The sequence below is a fragment of the Phodopus roborovskii genome, unplaced genomic scaffold (assembly GCF_943737965.1).
Source record: "Phodopus roborovskii unplaced genomic scaffold, PHOROB, whole genome shotgun sequence".
In the NCBI taxonomy this organism is placed as follows: Eukaryota; Metazoa; Chordata; class Mammalia; order Rodentia; family Cricetidae; genus Phodopus; species Phodopus roborovskii.
Window position 1 is genome coordinate 9,354,889 of NW_026126514.1, and position 20,576 is coordinate 9,375,464.

Here is a 20,576-nt window from a genome sequence, read left to right on the forward strand (position 1 = left end):
CTTCAGTCACGTCCACAGAACTTTTAGAAATCTTATTTGGTACAGAACATTTGAGAGGATGTAGAGGTTTTGGTTCATGCTGGTCGTGGGTGTATGGACAATGGATGTTTTTAAAGTATGGGTTTTAACATCCATTGAAGAAGGATGGCTTTTATGCTTTTGAATCAGCAGCAGCCTGCAAAGTCTTGGAATGCCCCAGTGATATAAAATTCTGGTGCAAATCTAAAGCAGAATCTCAGAGAAACACTGAGCTGAAGTGTGAACACTCAAGAAAGGTGATGCCTTTCAATGACTTCATAGACATGAAGATTTTAAAACTACAAGGAAGCACCCTCTTCCCTAAAGACAGAGTCTTACTGTATAGCCTTGGTTGCCTTCCAAGTCCTTATGTACCCCAAGCTAGCCTCAAATTCACAGAAATCCTCCTGCCTCAGCCTCTTGAATTCTGGGGTTATAGGTTATAGACATAAATTTACTATGATCTGGGTTGCAGAACTACTGTGATTCCTTAAATGCTATATTCTATTTTTCAGTAGCTCTTGACAGAAAGGTAAGAATTCTTAGAGAGAAAATTGATGTTTTACTCTGGATGTCATAATAGACAGAGTTTGCTTTTCATTTGTTTCAAGAGCTTTTTGAATGGTGGTATAGACCACAAATCAGTGCTTAGCATAAAAACAAAAGTCAAAACTTTTATTTATATGTTTAAATAATAAACTACATCCCCACTAAACCTTTAAAGAAGTTGCACCAATTTCCAGTTTTTATTATAAGTCTACAATATTATATAAAAACACTAACTTGGAATATGATTTAAAAGTTTAAATACACTGTGAGTGTTTCAATGGTAAACCGACATTGACACCAATCACTCACACTTGTATTCTGTCTCTGAAGCACTTCCCCAAAGCAATGCCTTATAGAGTCAAAAGGAGGAGTATTTACTAATTCACCCTGTCACATAAGTGATGCCTTCTGGAATCCATGTCTGATATAAAAATGGGTAAGGGTGAGAAGAAAACATACTCAGATGGAGTGTGGCAATGGAAGTATGATGAGCAGGAGAGTGAAAATGGAAGCACAGGAACAAGATAAAGGCAGAATGATAGCAGAAGTTGTGTTTGATTTCTTCAGAAGGAATGGAATTTCTGGGCCACCTTGCCCTGTAGTTTCATAATTGAATAGATTTAATTAAATGGATATATGAATGGCATCACTTGTGATTATGTAACAGAGTCTAAGCAGCTCTATGCTTGTGGAAGTGGATGAGGAACCTTTCATTTCACTAAACTGCGAATCTTCTTTGCAAGCTGCTACATTGTGATAAGTGACTGGAGAATTAATTAATTGAATGAGACATTATACTATTAGAATGTGTTTCTACCGGGAAGCAATAATGAAAACTCATTGTTACTCAATGAGCTTTCACCATTCATCAATGGGGATTCTTTTCTAACATTATATATATTGTTTTTGGAACATGTCTATTAGACCATATGTTAGAATTGTATTTAAGTGAATAGATATCGATTTCACCTATTATTGAATGGCCATTCTTTACAGGAAGGGTTAAGGTCTTTCTAACTTGAGTCTGCTTTTTTTGTTTTCTCTCCTATCATCTCATTTTCTCCCAGTAAATTTTAAGCTGATTCAGTTACAGCCAAGTTGAATCTACTAATTCCTGGCTGTTAAGCTTCTTCCTACCTGTAGGATAGTTCATTATAAAAAATATCAAATCAGTTTCTATTGTTAAGAGGGCACTTTTTTCTTTTTCTTTTTTCTTTTTTAACTTCTTATTAAATGCTATTCCATGAAGTATATTTAAAATGCTCAAATAAGCTCACTTCTATTTCTGGATATCTGGAAATTGTGACAGGAAGACTCAATAACTCTCCCTTACATACTTATGATATTGTGATAGGACTCTGAAGCCATGGACCTATGAACTCAGGATAGGCTGACCAATGAGCCATCATTTAGTAGGGATGATTTTCTTTCATTTGTAAACAGGAATACAGGAATTACACCTGCCATGGGTTGCTCACTTTCCCCAGGTCATCCTTTGAGTAACCAACATCTCCCCAAATTGTTCTATTTTGTTTAATAAGAAAGGAGACCACTGTGGGGTATGCTTTTTCCTTGCTTGATTCTTAGGGACCAGCAGAAGGACAAGACTGCTTTTCAGATCCTTATCTTGTAAATATGCCCACTAATGGCAACATGGTGTTAGGGACTTTGGGCTCTATCTTTGAAGGATGACTCCACTGTGAAGTTCTTCTTCTGGTTTTTCTGATGGAAAATCCCACCCCCAACATGGTTGTTCTTCTGCTCTGCTCTTCAAAGTTGACTGAGCTATGTGTCTAGCAGATAATAGCACTGATGTGTTTTTATTAGCTGTTAAAAGCTAGGTAGCTAATCAATAGTTCTAAATTAAAGGTGTTTGAAAATCTGTTTTTTTGTTTTTGTTTTTTGTTTTTTTTTTCATTTGTTATTTTTTTCACTCTGGACCAAGGATACTGAAAAGGATAAATGATTTTCTCTGTGGATTCAAACTTTCTGTGGGTCGTCTCTCTGAAGGTCTAAATGGAGGAGCTGGAGTTTACAAGCCTATCTTTCACCTCAGCCTTTGTCTACGACAAGGTCAGTATACTGATATCCAATGTGTCACACAAGTTGGTTTTCTTTGTTGTTGTTGTTTTGTTTTGTTTTTCAAGATAGGGTCTCTCTGTGTAGCTTTGGAGTCTGTCCTGGAACTCACTCTGTAGACGAGGCTGGCCTTGAACTCATAGAAATCTTCCTGCCTCTGCCTCCCTAGTGCTGGGATTAAAGGCCTGAGCCACCACTGCCCAGCACGATATCTTATTTTTAAATGGGTTCAGAACCCAGGAAAGGGATAGCACTGACTAGCCCTCCTCAGCTGGGAGCATCTCCTACATGGGCTGCTTGGTAGTTACAAGCATTTTATGTAGTGTTGTCCTTCCTTGCAGTGTGCTTTCCGTTAAATGGCTGACACTCTGTTGGGAAGAGACATGCCTACCATTCCAAATAGCACTTCAGTTTGGTGAATTTTAAGGAAATTCCCACTAGCTAAATTTCATTTCAGACTTTATAAGCTGATAGCACTTCGTTGGTTATTGACATGTTTAGCTTAACTCTTTTATTAGTTAATTTTCTGTTGCTGTGATAAAATACCAGGACCAAGGAAACGTACAGAACTAAGGGTTTATTTGAGCTTACAGTTAGATGATAAGAGTCTATCCTATCACAGTAGGGAAGCATAGCAGCAGGTAGCAGGGTGACTGGAGCATCAAGGTGAGAGCTCACACCTTAAAACTGCAAGCAGGAAGCAGAGAACACTGCGAATGGCTGGAGATTTTGAAACCTCAAAGTTTGTCCCCAGGGACATACTTTCTCCACATATGACAAACCTACCCAAAAACAGTGCCACCTGTTGTGGAATTTTAGTTTAAGATGTGCTACATTGGTTTATGCTGTGGAATATTTGTTTAATGATGCAAAGATGCGTTGCATTCTTTTATGTTTCATTTTTAATTTATTTTATATAACCAAGTCCATTTAAATGAAAACAAACATTTATAGACAATATTTGGGAATTTGGGCGTCATTCTTTCCAAACTACTTCCTGCCGGTAAGGGGTGCTGTCATGGGGAATTCGAAGAAGATTCAGAAATCCTGGCTGTAGTCTGTAAAGCTGCTTATTCCAGCTGTTTTGAAGGTAGGCTCACCTGGTACTCTGTTTCAGGTGGTCTGGCTTGATCAAACCACATTAGTCTGGAAGGAATCCACATCTTTTCATTTTCTGTGGAAACAAAAATAGAAATCCTTTCCCCCAGTAACTTGTCCTTGAACTTAAATTTTGGAGTCAAAGCATTTTTTTTAATTTAATTTATTATTTTACATGTCGATCCCAGTTCCCTCTTCCTTCCTCCCTTCCTCCCTCCCTCCCTCCTTCCTTTCCTCCCTTTTACCCTCTCTGCCCTCTCACATGCGCTCTATGTTTCATTTGTTTAACTCTGTGAAGCTGTGTTACTTTGCCTGTCTAAAATACCTGATTGATCCAATAAAAAGATGACTGGCCAGTATCTAGGCAGGAGAAAGAATAGGTAGAGCCTGCATGCAGAGAGAATAAATAGGAAGAGATATCTAGAGAAAAGGAGGGAGTCGCTGGTAAAGGAGAAAGACAGGCACATGCCAAGGGCTAGCCACCAAGTCAGCCACAGAATAGGAAGTAAAGAAACAAAAATACAATAAAGAAAGGTAAAAAGCCCAGAGGCAAAACATGCTTAAAGATAACTTGGATAATTTAAGTTAGAAATGCTGGCTAGAAACAAGCCAAGCTAAGGCTTGGCATTCATAAGTAAGAATAAGTCTCTATGTATTTATTTGGGAGCTGGGTGGCAAGTTCCCAAAGAGTAAACACACACACACACACACACACACACACACACACACACACACACACACACCCCAGAATAAAGCAAATAAACAAACATGTGCATGAATAAAAGATATTGAAAATGGCCACTTTGAGCTAAGTCATGCATGAGGCTATCTGTAGCAGTCAGTATGCAGTTTCCTTGTGCTTTGTTAGACTTCAATGAATCTGTTTGCTGACTTTATATACTGTGAAATTTCCAATATGCACTTTACTGATATAAAAAAACAGAAAAGACATTTAAGAAATTAGAACAAAAGTTTACAACTTGTACATTGAAGCTTAAGTGAATTATATTCTCTTGGTGGCTACAAGATCTTCCTGAGTTCATTTTGCTGTGATGTTTTCTAGGAAAAAGTAAAATCTCTTTCTGACAAACTGGTGCTTTTCCTCCCTGGTGTATTTATTATTGTGCTTGAGTAGACTGTGAGAAATAATATTGGCCATCTAAAGGAATGTGGATTACATTTGCCAGGTTCTCTGAAGAGAATTAACAAATATGAGAGTAGGAAGTGAATGGTAATTAGGAAGAATGCACCCCCACCCTATCCCTGACTTATTTTAGAGTCCTATGAATTCAGTTCTATGTCTCAAGACCTCTGAAGCTTCCAGAATACAGACTATTTATTTTCTTTGTTCCATTTTGCTTTTATTCTTTTTTCTTTGATACTTTCATTTCCTTTTATCCTTACCATTAGAGACTTTAATCCACAGCTCTCTGTACTCCATTACATTTTTCTATACAGTGACTTTTGAAAGGAGAGATTACTGTGAGTTTGTGTGTCCTATAAGCAATGCCTGCTTGCATGGGATAGGTCCACTAGGTATTTATTAAGTAAAAAATAGGCTATTAATACGTGAATACACAGTAATTATGTTAAGTGCAAGTCTTTATAGTGCATTGTTTTTAATGTTAGTATAAAATGTTATTTTTCATATATTCTAAAGCAGATCAATTTCATCCTGAAGTTCATTTCTCAACAGAATCAATTTCATTATAAACTGTACTTCTCCACAGAGAACCAGTGCTGGACCATTGGTGTTCATCCTTGTACTGGTCTTACGTGTGTGTGCACCAGTGCCGAGAGGCTAATGATCTATTCTCACACAGTTTGGGAGAACCTGTCGTGCTCTATCTGGTCTGATCAACTGAAAGATAAATGGCAGTTTTTCCTGGATGCTTGCTGGCATTGTTGTCATTATTTTGCATTTGCTTAACTGGGTGTAATAATGGATGTATTTATTACAGTATTTCTAAGATTTGGGGTAACTATATTCTATAAGAAACCATATCTTAGAAATCACTGTAGTATTTATCAGAAGGATATATCTATATTTATTGAACAAGTAAATCAAACAATAACTATAGGGTTGCTTACAAACATGTAGAAACCTGGCTCACCATTCCTAAAAGCTATGGAGCACCAAGGCAGGGCAGGAGTACAATAGATGGGCAAGCTAATTGTAGACAGTAACAAAGTAGAGAGGTACTATCATGTGTGATGTGATTGCTCCATCTTAGTAGACAGTCTCTGGGATGTGTCCTGTGCCACCCTGTTTTAGGAAATAATTCTTCTTCTCTTTTTCTACATGTAAGATCTTTACTTTGCTTTGCTTTTTTTTGGAAACATTTTAATGATCATATATGTATTATACAAAATATTGGGTTTCATTATGATGTTTTCCTAAGTATTTTATGCACTTTGACCTTAATTTCTCCTTATCTCCTCATCCTTAACTATTTTCCTTCTCAAATAGTTGGTCTTCTACTTTCAGGTCTTGCATTATTGTTTTTAGTGTTTAAGCAGGATCTCACATACCCCATGCTTTCTTCCAACTCTGTATGTATTCAAGAATGGTCTTGAACTCTTGATCCACCTGCCCGCAACTCTGAAGGGCTGAGGTTGTAGAATTGTACCAACTTGCCAGGCATTTATGATTTATTTCTCAGACACACACACACACACATGCACACGTATACACACTAATGCTTAAACGCATACATACCCATGCACACACATATTTTGAGAATTTCCCATAAGCCTGCTGTGTAAAGGGTCCATTCTAGTTTCCTCTGTGTTGGTCCAACTTTGTATTTGTGCTGTTTTAAGGAGACTCCTTAGAGTCCTTATACCATTTCATTCTGTTTTTTTTTTTTTTTTTTTTTTTGAGACAAGTTCTTACTGTAACCCTGGCTGGCTTTGAATTCTCAACAATTCTCCTGTCTTAGTCTCTTAAGTGCTATACTGAGATTATAATAGTGATCCATACATCTGGCTTAGAATTCCTTCTTCATGACCACGAACAATGGAAGCCTGGAAACTCCAAGGAAGGCTCAAAATTTTATTTGTCATGAGTTTAGAGTAAGACAGTTTGCCAAGTCTTTTTGTATAATTCTCAGAAGAACTGCTGTATTTTGTGTTGTGCCCGGGCTCCTCACACAGACATCCTAAAGTGATGCTTCCAACCTTATGGGAGGCAGAATTCAGATGTTAGAGGAATTATTTTGACATTTTAATATTTTCTCTTATTAGTAAGCTGACATTTTGGTTTATAAATAAACTTGGGGTTTCTATGTATCTGATTTTTATCTGGAAAATACTAGATTTGAGCTGTCAGGAAAACATGTCAATAAAAATGCTGGATGCAAAAATCTGCTATTTCTACATGGTGAATGTTCTGTTATTAACATGTTTTGCTCTGACATTCATGGAAGCATTTCTACTCATTTTCCAGGTCTGTAATATACACCACAAAGAGCACTACAGTCTTGAGATTCATCTGTGGTATTGTGTATAACAAGAAAGCAAGCCATGCAGTCATGTAGAAATGCTTGGTAGTTTTCTTCCATTTATGTACAGTTTGGGCATTTCTGTTTCTTGCGTACAGTTGACATCTTTGCTGTATCAAAATGACTTTACATGGGGGCAATATTTATTAGAAAAGTGTGACCATTTAAATCAATAACTTAAAAAAATTAACTTAGTACTAAAGTTCTATAGAGAAAAAGTATAATTTCATTTTCCCCATAAAATTTTACATTCTATTTGTAGAAGGAAAGTTTTTCAGCAAATACAACCAATACATTTATCTCTAAAGATGTAAATGTATATACAAGAACCTTCAAACATATGGTAAATTAGTTTTTTTGAGAAAAGTCAAAACACAGAGCTTTTGAGATTGGTAAACCATGAAAAATCTTTGGAAATGCAATTACATTTCTTGTGGTTGTCATTACAAAAATGATCTTTCAATTCTTTTCTTTGATTCTACAGTACTTTAAAAACTAACCGCTAGTTTGCTAAAACGAGTTAGAACACTTTGCATATCCGAGTATACAACTTCAAGCAGTTCTTTAGGGTTTCAAACATAGGTCATGGTGTGCAGATGATATTATAGTTGGCTATTGTTCTGGCTAGTTTTACATCAACTTTATATAAGCTAGAGTCACTGGAGTGGGAGCATCAGTTGAAAAAAAAATGACTCAATAAGATTGGGCTATAGGGAGGCATAGGGCATTTCCTTCCTTCTTTCCTTCCTTCCTTCCTTTCATTCTTTCTTTCTTGTTTTTCAAGATAGGATTCCTTTGTGTAGCATTAACTCTCCTGGAACTCACTTTGTAGACCAGGCTGACCTCAATCTCACAGAGATCTGCCTTCCTCTGCTTCCTGAAAGTTGAGATTTTTTTAAATTTTTTAAAATTTAAATTTGAAACAAGGTTGTTTTATATGTCAATCCCAGTTTGCTTACCCTCCCATCCTCTGCTATCACCCCTACCAAGCCCCAGCGCATCCCCTTTTTGCTCCCCAGGGAGGGTGAGGGAGACTCCCCTTGGGTCTTCAAAGTCTGTCCTATCATTTGGGGCAGGGCCTAGGCCCTCCTTCATGTGTCTAGGCTGAGAAAGCATCCCTCTATGTGGAATGGGCTTCCAAAGTCCATTCTTATACTAGAGATAAATACTGATCTATTATTACTAGAGGCCCTATAGACTACCCAGTCCTCCTAACTAACACCCACTTTCAGTGGATGAGTCCTATGCTGGTTTCCCAGCTATCAGACTGGGGTACATCAACTCCCCCTTGTTCAGGTCAGCTGATTTTGTGTGTTTCTCTAGCCTGTTCTTTTTTTTAATTTAATTTTTAAAATTTAATTTATTATTTTACATGTCGATCCCAGTTCCCTCTGCCTCCCTCCCTCCCTTTTATCCTCTCTGCCCCCTCACATGCACCCTGACCACCCTCCCCACTCCTCAACCCACCCCAACTCCACATGCAGGGCAATGCCATGCAGGTGGGGTCATATAGATCTGTCAAGTCATTTGAAGTATGGGCTAGGACTTCTCTCCTGTCTCTAGGTTAAGGTAGTATCCCTCCATGGGGATGTGTCCGCAAGGTCCTTTTGTGCACTAGGAATACATCCTGGTTCCACTGTCTGAGGTCTCTTAGACTGCTCAGTCCTTCTGGCTGAGACCCATATGGGGGGGCTGAGTCTGTGGGCTAGTTAGCTCCTCCTTGTTCAGGTCAGCTGTCTCTATGTGTTTCTGCAACCTGGTCTTGTCCTCTCTGTCTGCATCTGGATTCTAGTTAATCTCAGTGTTTAGGTATGGGTGTTTGCTTCTGTTTCCAACAGGTATTAGATGAGGGCTCCATGAATATGTTAGTCATTGATCTCACTATTCAGGAAGGGCATTTATGGTAGCCTTTCCACGGTTGCTCAAATTGTTAGTCTCCAGCCTGTTCTTGACCGCTTTGCTCATCACTCCTCCCTTTCTGTAACTGGATTCCAGGAGTTCAGCTAGTGTTTAGCTGTGGGTGTCTTCCTGTCTCTTTCCTCTTCTCCAGGGGACCAGGTATGTCTCTCTTAGGGTCCTCCTTGTTTCATAGCTTTTCTGACAGTGTTAGAGCTGAGATTAAAGGCCTTTGTCACCATCTCACTTTCTAAATTAATGGTTTATGTGGGTGGACCAGACCATTGTGGGTGGTGTTATCCCTAGGCTGATGGTCCTAGGTTCTCTAAAAAAGCATCATGGACAAGCCACATGGAGAAAGCCAGGAAGTGAACCCCCTCTATTACTCCTGCATCAGCTTCTGCCTTCAGGTTCCTGCACTATTTGAGTTTCTGTCCTGACTTCTTTGATGATTAACAACTATGCTGAAGTGTAAACCAAATAAACCCTTTCCTCCTCAACTTACTTTGGTCATGGTGTTTCATCACATCAAAGTAACCCTAACTAAGAAAGATAACAAGTGTTCTCCAACAGGTTCTTGCATCAAAGCCTTGATCCCTAGTTGAGAGAGCCAGCCATAGAGAAGTAATTGGATTCTGAGAGCTGTGACCTGGTCAGTGAATTCATGTTATGATGGGACTCTCAAGTGATGGGGGACTTTCTGCAGGAAGCACGGTATGCCTGGAAAGGTATATTTTGTCCCTCTGCTCTTCTTGTTTCACTCTCTGCTTCTTGGTCATCAGGAGCAGGAACATCTCTGTTCTACCATCCTTTCCTTTGTATCTGTTTCTGCTTTTCACAGGCACAAAAGCATTGGATCCAGCCTAATATGAGCCGGGACACTTAAAACTATGACCCAAATAAATTATTCTCCCCTTAAGTTGTTATCCCAAGTATTTTCTTTCCAGTGGTTAAAGCTAACCCAATAGGAGAGTCATCCTGGTAGGACAGCAATGGATAGATTTTTAGCAGATCTTGTAAAGGAGTTAGACTTTGTTTTATGTGTAAGAAACATGTTTCCACAAAAATACTTGTAGCAAATACTTTAAACTTTGTACACCATACATTTTAGTACTTACTTTCATCAGTAAACTGATGTTTGGTTTATAAATACACTAAAGTTTAATCTTTGTCATAATGACTAAAATGTCTTTGTAACATGAAGGAAACTATGGGGAATTTAAGTGAGTCCGATTTTATTCCTGTCAAGCTGAACTTATGCACTGAAATTTGAATATTCCCATATAAAATATACCAGTGCTTTGATTTTTTTTAGTATTAAAAATTTAAAGCAATCACTGGAGTGGACCACATGGTGACCATTGTTGCTTGACAATTTTCAAGCATTTTAACATTGCTGATCACATTTCTCCCAGCACCTGTTAACTTTCACTTTTAATGATTCTCAATGTTAATGCCTTTCCCTTTGGGAAATTTTGTGTAGACCTTGGTAAAAGATGAAAATGTGTACATGGTAGCCTCTCCAAATAAAATACTTATTTGAAAAAAAATAATCATTGCTGGAAACTAGTAATACCATTGTGCCTTCCTAATTACATCAAGAACAGGAATGTCAGAGATTTACTAGACACACCTGATCCCAAGGATGAAATGCCTACAGTTCAGATCCAGAACCGAGGCCATTAAGGGCAAGAGTTCAGTTAGTAAGTAGAGAGACATCAGAATGGTACAGTATACTGGAAAAGAGTAAGACATCAAGACCTTCCTTCCCTTTTGGGAATGTTATGACTAAGTACGACTAAGATACCATGGGCCACATTTAGGGAATAGTTCCATGCTTCTTCTTTCAAAACTAAAATCAATGTTTATTACCTTGAATATGGTAATGACTGATATAGAAAATAAACTAAAAGGTTTTTTAACAGTCCAAAAAATTAATGTTTATTTAAATTTATTTTTAAATTTGTTCTTTGTATATTTCACTTCATGTATCTCCATTCCATTCATTCCCCCATCCCTTCCTCCCCACACTTTCCCTTTGCTACTCCCCCTCCCCAAAATAAAATAAAATTGAAGAAAGAAAAAAAAAAACAGAAGGAAAAAAATTAATCTCATCATGTAAGCTGTAGAGACACAGTAAGTCACACAGTAAACCATTTTAACCATATATCTTTACTTGCAAGTGTTCATTGCAGAGTCATTTGTCTGGTTCAAGGCTTCTGGTTTCTGCTACCCTATCAATGCGGGGCCCTCACTGGAAATCCTCTTGGTTATCATGCTGCTGCCATGTGTTGTGGAGATCCCGCAGCTTTGGGTCTATGGATCAGGTCTCTTCACTTGCTCCAGCAGATCACATATGTGGTGGATGTTGGGGTGGGCCAAAATATAACCCTAATTCTGGGCCTGGGTAGTTGCAGAGTTGGTCAGCCTGTCAATTCCCCCTTGTCCTCACCACCATGGTGAGCTCTCCTGCATTGCCCTGGTGCATTCACTCCTTGCATTGATGAGCAAGGGGCAGGGTAAATTCTCTTGCTTTCACAGTCCCAGGGTCAGATCTTCCATATCTATACTTTCAGGGCCAGCTCTACTGTGTTGCCCAGGCATGGAGTAAGGTCCACTCTCCTGAATGCTGAAGCTGATGAGAGGTAGGGCCAGCTCTCCTGTTCTCATGACCTTGGGGCTAGATCTCCCATCTACCTCAGGCATTGATGGGTGATGGGGGGCGGGGAGGGCATCTTTCCCTGCCCATAACATCACATGACAGATGAGTAATGGGGACAGTTCTTCCATGTTCATAGCTACAGAACTGGCTCATCCACACCTCTGCCCATAGGACTGGCTCTATTGTGCAGCCCACAAAACGTTCAGGGCCCGCCTCCTAGTGTTGTAGATGGGGGCAGGCAGGGGCAGTTATTGTACCCTTCTGACCTCAGGGCCAGGTCTCTCACCTGCCTCAGGTGTTGATGGGCTGGGGGAGGGGAAGGCATCTCTCTCTCACCCATGCCATCATACTGCAGATGAGGGACAGGGCCAGGCCTCCCATGGTCACATACCTGTGTCATCAACAGGGTCAGCTCTGCTGTGCTGCCCTGGTGAGGCACAAGGCCCACTATCCTGAATAGTGTTTAATCTCATGAGGAATGAAAATTGTTCTTAAACTGCAATATAGTGTTTGTTCCTCAGAAGAAGTCTGTTTTCCCAAGGTTGGGAATTTAGATAAGGGCCTCCATTCCCAAAAGGGACTTGAGCAAAGTGCCTGCTTGTTAAAGCAGTTTTCTCCTTATGTCTGGCAAGAGGAATTTATCATCTTCCCATTATAACATATAACTGGTTTCTATTGTCAAGGTCATTGCTAGATTCTTCAATCCCTGATCTCAAGTTACACCCAGCTCCTTTGTACAACTATACAGTATAAAAAGTATAGTCTTCTTTCAATAAATGCTGCTGGCAGCCATTCTGGGTCATCTTCAGCCTGTTTCCTAGAACCCTCCTGAAAGGAAAAGAACCAACTCTCCCAAAATTGTCTATTGTTGTGATATACACCATGACCAAAAGTAACATGGGAGGTTTACACATTCTTATAATTCATGACTGACAGAAGTTAGGTCAGGAGCTCAAGAAGGATAGCTGCTTCCTGGCTTGCTCACAATGACTTGCTTTTTTTTTTTCCAGTAGTGCATTCTGTTTAATCTCTCAAATATCTGTGTAGAAGGGACCATGCTGCAAAACAAGGCAGAGATCTGTAGACAAGTGTGTCTCGCTCAGAGGGAAACTGATTAGAGGGAAGGCACCAAAAACCTTAATCTGTCAGATTGCATGTAAACAGTAAATGGGGAGACTTTCACAGTGGAGCAGGAACTTCAATATCATTTCCCTGGCACATCCTATGACAGAAGATGTCCTTAGTGCTGCTGCTGCTGCTGCTGCTGCTGCTGCTGTCACACATTGGGCATACCCTACAGACAGAAGATAGCCTTAGTGCTGACCCTCAGCCCTAGACCTTTATACTGTGATATAACAGTACCTGATGCTAGGAGACAAAGACCGACACAGCAGCGGGTCAACAAGGGCAAGAGAGGGAACAGAGCCCTGCTCAAACTCTCCCACATACAGTGGCAGTGCCTCACAAATGGCTATTCATCAAGTGGGATGTAAAAATCTCAAGTCCTAAAAAGCCCAGGCAAATAACCCTGTTTCTGTCCATGCTCTTCAATCAGGTGGCGTGGGAAGGTCCTGGGTGGAGGGACGTACCATGTCTGGCCATCTTTCTAGGTGAGGATAGTGGGGGCAGTACGTCCTGTCCTCTCCTGGAGCTGGGACACCTTCAGGGCAATGGAGATCAGGGGAGCCAGCATGACCTGGGGACCCTGCTTGATCTTGGCAGCATCCTTCTCATAACTATCAATATACAGTCGAATGGTGGCCCCTGCACTCCCGGTGTCACTCAGTCTGAAGATACGAGAACCATCTGCAAAAATGAGCCACAAGCCCTGATTTCTTGAAATGCTTCCATCTACTGGGTCACTATATTCAAAGTTATTAGCTTTCTCCACAGTGTAGACTTTATCGTTTGCTGAGAACTGCTTCCCCTCAAAGGAGCGGTCCAACATCAGGGCCTCCAGGTCCTTCATCATTTTGCTTGCACCCTCAGCTTCCACCTCGTAATCATACCTGGTAAAGAAGTTCTGACCAAACTTCTGCCAGTGGTCTTTGAGGATGTCCTTCATGCTCTGTTTTCGGGTGGCCAGAATGGAGAGCCAGGCCAGCACAGCCCACAGTCCATCTTTCTCACAAATGTGGTCAGAACCAGTCCTGAAGCTCTCCTCCCCACAAAGGGACAGTTTGCTTGTATCCATCAAGTTCCCCAAAAAACTTCCAGTCAGTTGGGATCTCATACAAAGTGATCTTTGTGGCATTTGCTATCTGATCCAGGGTGCCACTTGTGGGCATGCTACGGGCAAAGCCACTGACCCCAGTCTGCTGGAAGTACGGAATGCTGAAGATGTTGGCGGCGATGACGGCCACAGAGTTGGAAGAGTTCACAAAGAACCCATGGTTGCCCAGAATCATGTTTAGATCCCCATCACCATCAAAGTCAGCCCCAAAATCATGCTCTCCTGACTTTATGGTCTCGACCAGGTCAGCAGCATAGGTGAGGTTGGGGTCAGGTTGGTGGCCTCCAAAGTCCTCCAGGGGAACGCAGTTCACTGCTGAGTTTGCGGGGGCACCAAGTTCTTCACAGAGGATCTTCTTTACGTATGGTCCCACAACTCCATGCATGCCATCTATGCGGCAATAAGCCCACCTTGGAAAAACAAAAGTAAAATGAAAGATGAAACGATATTTGAGAGGTTGACAAGATATCTCAGCAGATAAAGGTACTTGACACCAAGCTTGATGACCTGAGTTCAGCTTGATGACCTGAGTTCCAGCTCTTGGACCCACATAGTAGGAGGAGCGAAATGCCTTATGAAAGTTGTCCTTTGATCTCCATCTGTGTGTGTGGCATGTGACACCCACACACGTCAATACACTCCCACGCAGACACAAAATAAATACATAATTAAAAAAATAACATCTTAAAGAAAAAAAACATTTGAATACTTGAGAAAATCCAGAGATGAATTTTAAAAAGCAAAGAAAAATAAAATAGGAATAAAAGATCAAACATGATACCAAGGCTAATGAAGTAGAACCTCAAGCAAATGAAGACTCAGAATACTATTTTAGCAAACAAAAATGAAAATAGTGTGTAAGATACCCGGACATGGATGGGCTATGCAAATAAGAGTTTCTGGCTATTGGCAAGGGATATTGAATTTTAAACTGAAAATGACTTTATTAGGAAAAACTCCCAGCACCATTAGAAAGATCTGTCTCTAAATACAAGAGTGAAGCACAGGTACAGGAAGTCACAACCTAGTCACTCCCTGACCCTGAGTGCCACAGCTGGGATCTTAGACTCACTTCTGGGAGTCTCTGTGACTAGGTCTCTGATGGGAGATGCCATTATGTATATACGTTTCTCATACTGGTTAATAATAAAGCACTGTTGGCCAATAGGAAAGGAAGATAGGAGGGACTAGGAGACAAGGAGGAAATAGGAAGTAGTAAGGACGAGCCAAGATGGAGAGTCTGAAGAAAGCAGTATGCCGCCAGCTCCCTGGTAAGAGAAATACATAGATCAGCAGAAATGGGTTAATAATTAAGGCAGAGCTAGCCGATAAGAAACAAGTAACAGGGCCAACAGTATTGTACCAAATACAGAGTCTCTGTGTGTTATTTGGGGCTGGCGCAGTGGCAGGACAAGACCGGGCGGCGGCAGGCAGAAAAACCGTACTGGTTACAAATGGCGCCCAACGTGGGGCAATAAGACCTTCCACTTAAAATTTAACAAAAGCTTAAAAAAGGGTTTTAGAAACAAAAGAACAGAGACAAGCAAGGTTTCTTGGTAGCAGCATTTTTCTCAGTTGAACTCTGCTTTGCTAGAGACAAGCAGATATTCAATTGGCTCCTTTAAGCGAGGATTCCTGACTCAGCAAAAGCCGCAAAAAAGCACAGGGCTTTTAAATAACTCTGCTAACAGTTTATTGGTGTGTATGAGAGATGGCAATGGCAGTGACCACATCTCCAAGCCGGCAGCATGCTTTCTGGGTGGCAGCGCAGACCAAGGCGGTGAGCACAGCTTTCCGTGCTGGCGGGTAAAAGTACCCGCCACCATCTTTGGTAAACCGTGGCTGACACAGCTATGACTTTCATTTTAGCAATGTTGTTGTTTACCAGATAAAAGACTTGTGGCCAGACAAAGATAAAGATTTACAGTAAAGACAGATTCATATTAAGAAAAACCTCTAAAGGTTTACAGTGTGTTTTAAAATATACGTAGACATGAAAAAAAATGGTTTTAAAGAGACAAAGAGGAACTGGGTGTTGTAGCACACGCCTTTAATCCCAGCACTCAGGAGACAAAGGCAAGCAGATCTCTGTGATTGCAAAGTAAACCTGGTATGCAGAGTGAATTCCAGGACAGATAAGAGTTACACAGAGAAACCCTGTCTCAAAAAATAAAAAGTAAAAGAAACAGAGTAATAATAAAGCCACATAAAGATGAAAAGCTCAGAGAGAATCTGGTTACTGTATGCTATTGTGTTGTCTCTACATTGTTTGACTGTTGAGAAAATAACAACAACTGATAAAGGAAATGCTGCTGGATTAATTCAATTTATATATTTTAAAAATGCTTTGACTCCAACATTTAAGTTCAAGGACAAGTTACTGGGGAAAAGGATTTCTATTTTTGTTTCCACAGAAAATAAAAAGCTGTGGATTCCTTCCAGACTAATGTGGTTTGAGCAAGCCAGGCCCCCTGAAACAGAGTCGTTGGTGATCCAAAATTCAAAACAGCTTGGACAAAGCAGCCTCACAGACTACAGCCAAGATTTCTGCAACTTCTTAGGATCCACACGACAGCGCCCCCTATCAGCAGGAAGTAGTTTGGAAAGAACGACGCCCAAATTCCCAAATATTGTTTATAAATGTTTGTTTTCATTTAAATGGACTTGGTTATAAATGGTTAATGATCATAGTCAATTCTTTTTCAAGGTAAAAAGGGAATTATGGTATAGATATGAATACTTTGTTTTGGAATGGATTTTCATTTATTGATACAATTTAAGGTCAATGTTGTGATATGTATATTTCTCTTCTTGCTTATGTATTGTGTTTATATAGCTCATTTTAAAATGTAACGTATAATTTAGTACAGATTTTACATAGTTACCTATAATAGTCAAAACTTATAGCTAAGTTAGTTAGGTTTTCTAGATATACAGAGATGTATTTGAGATAGATAGGCATTCTTCAAACCTTTCAAAGACCTACAGAATATGGCATTTAAAATGGTTTAGGGTTTTTCTTGACAGTGAGACATAACTGCTCCTGGCAACGCCACCTGGGTCAGAAAGGAAGATGGACATAGAAGAAACTTGTTTTGGAGTTTGCTTCCAATATGGCAAGACTAGCCATTTGGACAAGATACTGCTCTTGTCTGGACTGTTTGACTTTATGCTGTATAAACTGGGCATGCAGGACCCACAGAAAAGTGACTTCTGATTCAAGATGGACATTGCTACAGAGATCCTGCTTCATGGAAGAGTCTTCGAGACAGTATGCAGGACACGGAGAAAAGTGACTGACAAACTGCCAATACAAGAAGACAGTTTAAAGTTTCCTGCGTTGCTAAAGAGTCTGCTAGACACACTATGGCCTATGGGCTGAAGATGGAAGATTGCAAAAGAACTTTGGGTGACCAGGCAGTGAGTTGTCTCTGTCATTTCTAGAGTTTAAATATTATCCTTCTGTGGTCTTTGAGGGAGTTGAAGACAGATAGTTAAGGTTATAGTTTTCTTAGTATTAAAGATAAGTTAGACTTTAGACACAAAGATGGGATAGATGATGGAATGTTTTCTTAAATCTTGCTAAATGTTAATGGACTAAATAATGTTAACTGTGATTCTTATTTGATAACTGTTGTGTTATATATTTTGCTATGTCAAGGTTAAAACCCTTCTTTTTATTTAAACAGAAAAGAGGAGATGATGGGAGATGCCATTATGTATATACGTTTCTCATACTGGTTAATAATAAAGCACTGTTGGCCAATAGGAAAGGAAGATAGGAGGGACTAGGAGACAAGGAGGAAATAGGAAGTAGTAAGGACGAGCCAAGATGGAGAGTCTGAAGAAAGCAGTATGCCGCCAGCTCCCTGGTAAGAGAAATACATAGATCAGCAGAAATGGGTTAATAATTAAGGCAGAGCTAGCCGATAAGAAACAAGTAACAGGGCCAACAGTATTGTACCAAATACAGAGTCTCTGTGTATTATTGGGGCCTGGCGGCGTGGTGGCGGGACAAGACCGGGCGGCGGGAGGAAAAAACCATACTCTTACAGGTCTCACTCCTGATAGGCTCTTATTATTGCCATCTGTGGGGGTGTCTGATCCCTGTATCTGCCTCAGGATTTCTCCACAGTCTCCCTTCAAGATGTCTGGATGTATCTATCACTGACAGAGCTGATGCCTGTGCCTGTGTCCTAGAACTCAAGGGTAGAGCAAGAAAACCTATGCCTTTGTCCTTAAGCGTGCACGGATGTGAAATGCTCTATTTTACCCATCTCTAACCAATTGAAAAATTTCACAAGTAGAAAAGGAGATTTTGCTGTCTTTCTAGAAGGATAAATATCTGTCTCAAAGACCAAGAATGGGAATTATTTGTGATAATACATATACAATTATAACTATAGCATTCTCATTATTGATTGTTACAATCTCATTACTGGACTGTAAGACTTGTTCAACAGCTAAATAAACTATCATAGAAAATTGAGCATCCCCATGCAACTGATTTGGTAAATGTAGGGTCTTGGAGGTTTCAGTAACTTTTAAATTATTTTAGTTTAAATGAACGAGGATCAGTGGTCCTTCCAAACCATGAAGTATTAGAAGAGTGACTGACTAAAATCCTTTTTGACAATTTAAAATGATAATCTAGAAAGAGCCCAATATTTAAAGTTCTACTTATTCCTCTGTGAACCACAAAGAAAAAACGCATTTAGTACGTTCTGGGGGTTATGGACATTAAGTAATGTTGGTTCTTAAGGAGATGCTTTCAAATAAATTGTGAATTTATGTTAGTTGGTCCTGTTTATATGAATAACTTACTAAGTGATTTCTCCATTCCTTTCATTGCAATCTATAAATTAATAATTTTGTTGCTTGTTGAGGAATTCTTTAAGAATGAGAAACATGATTTGAATATAAGGTGTTAGTCACTAATAAATGAAATTACAATGTGGTACAGGTGCTTAGATTACCTTTACTGGCTTATTTCTATATGCCATAGATAGATACAATGTTTAAAATCTTAGTAATTTAACTTTTTGACAGTGACCATCTGTTAGCTTGTGCTTGTTTCAAAATAAAGTTACAGAAATGGAGAAGACCAATACTTCATAATAGAAATAAAAACCAAATTTCCTTAGAATATGGTCATGCTTCTGTTTTCTTGCCCACTTGTTTGGCATAGCAAGTTGGAAGTACATGAAGCGGCTAATTTAGCATCTGTAACATTTAGTTGCACTTCAATACAGAACCATTATCCTGGCTCATCAAACCTCTGGCGAACATGCACATCTGTTCTTCACTTTATCTGTAACATACAATTCTTTTAATACCTAGAAACTTGATGGAGTTATATGTAATTTTTATGAGGGCATGCTGGATATGCCTAAGTTACTTTTAGTATCTGTTACTACCAAATGCTTGGTTGCCTCCCTAACTCATCCATTGAGAGATCTGCTATAGTCCTTTTGAAAAAAAAATTCAAGTTTGTAACAACTTCTAATAGGACCTCATGGAATTTTCTGAGCAGTGAACTAATGATGGAAACAACAGATATTTATGAAAAATATGCTTTAAATGATAATTATTTTAGAGACTACACACACACACACACACACACACACAAACACATGTGCTACATGTGTTAGATCTGAAGTCACACAAAGAAGATATTACCCACTGTTTGTGTTTTAGAACACATGTCTGGGTAAGGACACGGTGAGGTAGAAGATGTTTTACAGTCAAATGAAGAGTGAGGATGCTCAAGAAATAAACTCTACGCTCCCACCTTTATGCTTCCTTAGGCTTGACCATTGTTTGAAAGGGTGAAGCAGACATCCAGGCTGCTGCCTGTTCTGTGACTGCTGCTCCCACCCTGTCTAACCTGCCAGTGTTCTCTTCCCAGTCTTGCTTCCCTCTGTTACTCCCTATGCTATGAGACGGGCTCATGGTGCATTTTCCTGTGTTTCATAGCTAGCCAGAAATGGTAAATCTGAGCAGTGGCAGATATTCCAGAGTTTTACAAATCCTTTAGATATGCTATTATAAAAGAGTGACAGAATTCTTCTCAAGTCTCTGCTCTTCGTTTGTGTGACAGACTTTTTCTGGGGAGACACAATACACATGTATACATATCTCTATCAATTCCAGAAAGAGAAACCATGATAGACCAGAATAATGCTTGCACAAAGTTTAATTTGCTGAACCAGTGAGTTTTTATTGGGGTTACTACCAGGAGTATGGGTGTAGGGTTACTTACAAGATCAGGGGTGACTCAAAAGCAACAGCAGCAGCATCAGAAAACTGACTTCAACCCATTATTACCCAGAAAGTTTCAAAACCCTGAGCTCCATGCAAGGCTTACAGGTAGCTGCTGAGGCAGGAATCTCACCTCTGTGCCTCAGTTGGTCAGAGCTGCTGGTAGTAGTTTTTGACTCCTCTTACAAGGATGGGAAGGGAAGGGGCCTCTGAGACTCCTCCAAGTTGCTGCTTTCCAAGAGACCTTCTGTATCTTCCCTGTCTCAGGAGCTTCCCT

The 20,576-nt window shown here is 39.8% G+C and overlaps 1 protein-coding gene across 1 annotated transcript; it reads right to left on the reverse strand.

Annotated features, from left to right (window-relative positions):
• Window positions 1-13,407: 13,407 nt before the first annotated feature.
• On the reverse strand, window positions 13,408-19,990 carry LOC127230735 (phosphoglucomutase-1-like). Its single transcript, XM_051196047.1, is given in 3 exon segments — window positions 13,408-14,008; window positions 14,010-14,448; window positions 19,926-19,990. Coding segments are annotated over 3 exon segments (1,101 nt in total). The 3' UTR covers window positions 13,408-13,411.
• Between the last annotated feature and the right edge of the window lie 586 nt (window positions 19,991-20,576).